The sequence below is a fragment of the Priapulus caudatus genome, unplaced genomic scaffold, assembly GCF_000485595.1.
Source record: "Priapulus caudatus unplaced genomic scaffold, Priapulus_caudatus-5.0.1 Scaffold104, whole genome shotgun sequence".
Lineage (NCBI taxonomy): Eukaryota > Metazoa > Priapulida > Priapulimorpha > Priapulimorphida > Priapulidae > Priapulus > Priapulus caudatus.
The window spans coordinates 65,884-70,888 of NW_014577165.1; the positions used below are offsets into that span (position 1 = coordinate 65,884).

The 5,005-nt window shown below is 43.2% G+C and overlaps 1 protein-coding gene across 1 annotated transcript in view; it reads right to left on the reverse strand.

The window, feature by feature from the left end:
- Positions 1–1,088: 1,088 nt before the first annotated feature.
- LOC106805189 (UPF0668 protein C10orf76 homolog) overlaps positions 1,089–5,005 on the reverse strand; it is a 20,171-nt gene continuing 16,254 nt past the window's right edge. Inside the window, exons 14-17 of the mRNA XM_014806687.1 lie at positions 3,701–3,776; positions 3,454–3,532; positions 2,910–3,026; positions 1,089–2,070 (exon numbers count right to left, since the gene is read on the reverse strand). Of these exons, the coding sequence (XP_014662173.1) occupies positions 1,978–2,070; positions 2,910–3,026; positions 3,454–3,532; positions 3,701–3,776 (365 nt within the window). The 3' untranslated portion in view covers positions 1,089–1,977. The remainder of the gene's footprint in view (positions 2,071–2,909; positions 3,027–3,453; positions 3,533–3,700; positions 3,777–5,005) is intronic.

Consider the following 5,005-nt stretch of genomic DNA (forward strand, 5'->3'; position numbering starts at 1 on the left):
CCCGACCACGAAGCGAAAACAACATCAATACGTAATTGAAGTCTTTTGAAGCATGACCATTTCTTGGAGTTAATCGTATCTTTCATTGAAATTAGACGGAGAAATCAAAGTAGTGCTAAAGCGTGATGGAACTTCTACACATACTGTATCTGTTCTCAACACTAACGGATCTCCAGGCTGCATTTTACTGCAACTTTCCTGCACATTCACTGTATTATATCAGTTTAGATTAATGACATTGGGCCGCACAAAAGGCGCGAGCATCGCCGACTAGGTTTAAAGTAGCATTCGGGACATGGACCATCTAGCAACATTAAAATTCCTCACATTTACGAGCGTTGTACTTCATGGCTGTTAGGATCGTAGAAGCATTGTTTCTTACATACCTAAAAACTTGCCCAAGGTTCGCCAACAAAAACAACTCTGCCAATAGTAAATCGATGAAATACTCAGATTTGTGTGCCTGTTAATGCTTCTGTGTATCGATCTAGTTGTATTGATAACCCAATTCAAATTTGGCTGAAATGCAAAGACTGTTCACGTGACACTTCAAAACTTCTGTTTACCCAACAACCGTAAATTACATTGTTAGATGCCAGGTCAACCACCAGGGCCGGCACCAGCAGCCACAACAGTTACATACCTCACTAACTGAACGTGGCCCTCACGCTGTTACAACAATGCAAATATTACGACAAATTATCGTGAGCTGAATCAATAAAACTAAATACCATGATTAAATGGATCGGTTAACGTTGTTTGAGCAAACGGCCGCCTTCTCATACTCGCATGTACATATTTAAAATCGTAATATCAATGACTACGCGTGAGCGGATCATGTTTCACTCCACATTACAATCTCTGCTCTCCGCAAATTAGTTCCAACTGAAATCATCAGGCAGTGGCCACGTAGCATGTTGCCAAGCCAACTCGATTCTCACTGCGAAACTCGGACTAAGTAAGCCCACACAGGCATGCCGAATAATATCACACGAAACGGAGTTACCGATTCGCATTTGGCAATGCCAGGGCCGTACGTAGCGCGAGTGCAGTGCGTACATGAAATATGATCCCGTTCTACTTGCCTTCATACCAGTACGAGGTATCTGTCTACTTGCCTTCATACCAGTACGAGGTATCTGTCTACTTGCCTTCATACCAGTACGAGGTATCTGTCTACTTGCCTTCATACCAGTACGAGGTATCGGTCCCCCTACCACGAGACCGGCTGGCCAGTAGTTAGTTCACGACCATCTACGCAGAAGTAATTACCAGACCCCGACCCAACCTGTTATGGATGACAGCACCACTCTACTGTCACTCTATCCTTGGTAACAGCACCATTCTCCTGTCAACCCATCCCTGGTGACAGCACCATTCTCCTGTCAACCCATCCCTGGTGACAGCACAAGGCCACTGTCACCCTATCCCTGGTGACAGCACCACTCTACTGTCAACCCATCCCTGGTAACAGCACCACTCTACTGTCACCCTATCTCTGGTGACAGCACCAGTCTACTGTCAACCTATCCATGATGACAGAATCAGGTCACCATCAATCTGTCTCTGGCGACAGCACAAGGTTTCTGTCAACCAGTCTCTGGTAACAGCACCAGACTATTGTCACTCTATCCCTGGTGACAGCACCGGGTAATTGTCAACATACCCTTGGTGACAACAAGTTACTATCTTTCTGCCCCTAGTGACAACACCAGTCTACTGTCAGCCTGTACCTGATGACAGCACCAGGTTACTGTCACTCCATCCCTGGTGACAGTATTAGCCTACTGTCAAAAACCTTTCATTGGTGACAACTCCAAGTTACTGTCAACCTGTCTCTGGTGACAACTCCAGGTTACTGTCAACCTGTCTCTGGTGACAGCACCAGGCTCCTGTCACCTCGTGCATTACTATGGCCTTCGCGCGTGTTTCGCGTCACTCCGTGCAGTCCTGTGAGCTCGGGGGAAGGGAAGAACGTTAGGAGATGCTGGAGAATTCCTGCAGAACGCGTTCCTGCGTGACGGCGGTCGTGGCGACGTGCGTCCTCACGTCCTGTATCACGCTGCGCACCTGCAACGCACAGCCGCGTAAATCATCACGACGAGACTCGGACGCCAGGCGTGGGGGCGCCACTCACGAAGTGCGCAGAAACATCGGCGCAAGTAGTAATGACATCATAAGTAGTTGTGACATCATACGTTGTTATGACATCATAAATAAATTGTTATGATATCTTGAGTAGTTATGACATCAGGCCACAATTAAAAAAATCTTTGTTTGCCCTCAACCGACCCAGGCTGACAAGTTTGGTAGGTAGGTAGACTTCTTTTTTTTAGGGCGGGGGTCTTTTTACAAATTCAGCATGGTGTCTATATGCTCGGATGTGCTTGTGTGGAGATACCTTTTATGTTGAATGTTTGTTTTGCTTGGTACATATAATGTATTGCCTACAGATTTATATAATGTACAGTGATACAATTTGTTTGTTTTTTAAATCAATAAAATTTGCCCCTTTTTGGCGAGTCGGTCGGGTGAGGGAAAACAAACAACATTTTTATCATGGCCTCACGAATCTAAAACGTCACAAGTCTTGATGTGAAAAGTTCGTGTAAAAGTCACAACATTTTAGACGTACAATATTTTAACGACTTATAGGATGGTTCCAATAACGCGACTCAAATGTCAGGCAACGTCAGGCGTGGGAGGAAATGATTCATCAGCTTGTTATTCAAACATGAAACTCGGCCCGATAAACGATGATTTATCCCTAACAATCGATTAAAGTACCGATTTTTACGTCAGCACGTGATTCCGCGGACGATGCTCTCGACATTCGACATTTGATTTCGCGTGTTTGCTACATCAGCGTGTACATTAACCGGGGTTAGTTTTTTACACTGCTCACTCACCAGCTGCGTAAAGAAACTCGACTCTTTCGGTTTCTCGGAGTATCTCTCGAACAGGTCGAGACTATCATGCAACTTCAGGGTCAGGGTGTCGTAGTTACCTCTCACCACTTCAAGAACCTGCACAGCAAACAGTGTTAATTGGGGGTTGGGGGAAGAGAGGGGGGAGAGTAAAAATGGACATTAATTTACCATTCAAGACAGCCGAGCATAACTAATGGAAATGCTACATCCACGAATGACACCGCATGTATCGTGAATGAGTTAAAAGATTTACTGTCGACCTGCTTCAGTACACTCTAAGTTGCAAAACATCATACAGTTGCCTTCCATTTCATATACTACATATAGTGACACTAACTGCACTGGCTATTACAATAGATGTTCCAGTGCAAATACACTCCTTTTTTTACACACTCTTTGTTCACGTGACAATTGTACGTGCATACGGAATCTTTTGAATTTAAAAAACAAACGGTGTCATACGACATGATTATATTACTCATGGTAAGAACGCCAGTGGGATTTTTAATCGATATTATTTTACCTGTTCTTCAGTCAATGCAGATAGATGGTTAACGGCTGCCCATGAATCTATCTTAGGGTTGAAATGGTTGATGATAGCTCTGAAACATGATACATTACTTTATGTTGATGTATTCACATTTTTACTTTTTATTATATTTAATTTTGTCCAAAATATATGTATACATATGTATGCTTGGTTTAGCATACATTATAATTAACTAGAATAGCATGGTAAATGCTGTTGATTGAATAATATCATTACTTACCTGATGTTCACCAGGCTATTTGTCAGCCTGCTTGCGACCTCTTTATACTCTCCTTCTGTCGATGTATACCTCAGTGCTGAAATTTACCAGTTCTACTCAAGCACTTGCATTCCACAACAGCTGCTATTCTTTTCATAAAATTCCTTTCAACAAATTTATCGACCCGGCATAAGTAACTGTTATATACTGAATAAATAAATATATATTATCTTGTCTACTTGTCTTATACACACGAGGTATCTGTCCCCCGGACCACGAGACGGGTCTGGCAGTAGTTAAGTTCACGCACCATCTACGCAGAAGTAATTACCAGACCCACCAACCTGTTAGGATGACAGCACCACTCTACTGTCCACTCGTATCCTTAAGGGTAACAGCGCACCATCTCTCTGGTCAACCATCCTGGTGACAGCCACAAGGCCTACTGTCAGTTTAAATAGATTCGACATGACCATTAGCAACATTGAAATCCTCACATTTACGAGCGTGTATTCATGTCTTATAGGATCTGTAGAAGCATGTTTCTACATGAGCAAAACTTCCCAATTTCCCTACAAAAACTCTGCAATAGTAAATCGATGAAATACCAGATTTGTGTTGCTGTTAATCTTGTGTTATCGATGCTAGTTTATGATAACCCTAATTAAATTCGGCTGAAATGAAGACTGTTCACGTGACGACTTCAAAACTTGTTACAACACTGTAAATTACATTGTTAGAATGCAGGTCAACCACCAGGGGGCACCAGCAGCAACAGGTTACATACCTCACTAACTGAACGTGCCTCACGTGTTACCAACATTGAATATTACGACAAATTATCGTGAGTGAATCAATAAGAACTAAATACCATGATTAATGTATCGGTTAACGTTGTTGAGCAAACGGCCGCCTTTCTCATACTCGCATGTACATTATTTTAAATGTAATATCAATGACACGCGTGCACCGGATCATGTTTCACTCCACATACAATCTCTGCTCTCGCAAAGTTAGTTCCTAACGAAATCATCAGGCATGGCACGTAGCATGTTGCCAAGCACTCATTCTCACGCGAACACGACTAATAAGCCACAAGCATGCGAAATAATATCAACGAACGGAGTTACCGATTCGCATTTGGCAATGCAGGGCGTACTAGCGCGATGCAGGTGCTACATGAAAATATGATCCCGTCTACTTGCCTTGATACCAGCACCAGGTATCTGTCCACCTGCCTTCATACCAGTACGAGGTATCTGTCTACTTGCCTTCATACCAGTACGAGGTATCTGTCTACTTGCCTTCATACCAGTACGAGGTATC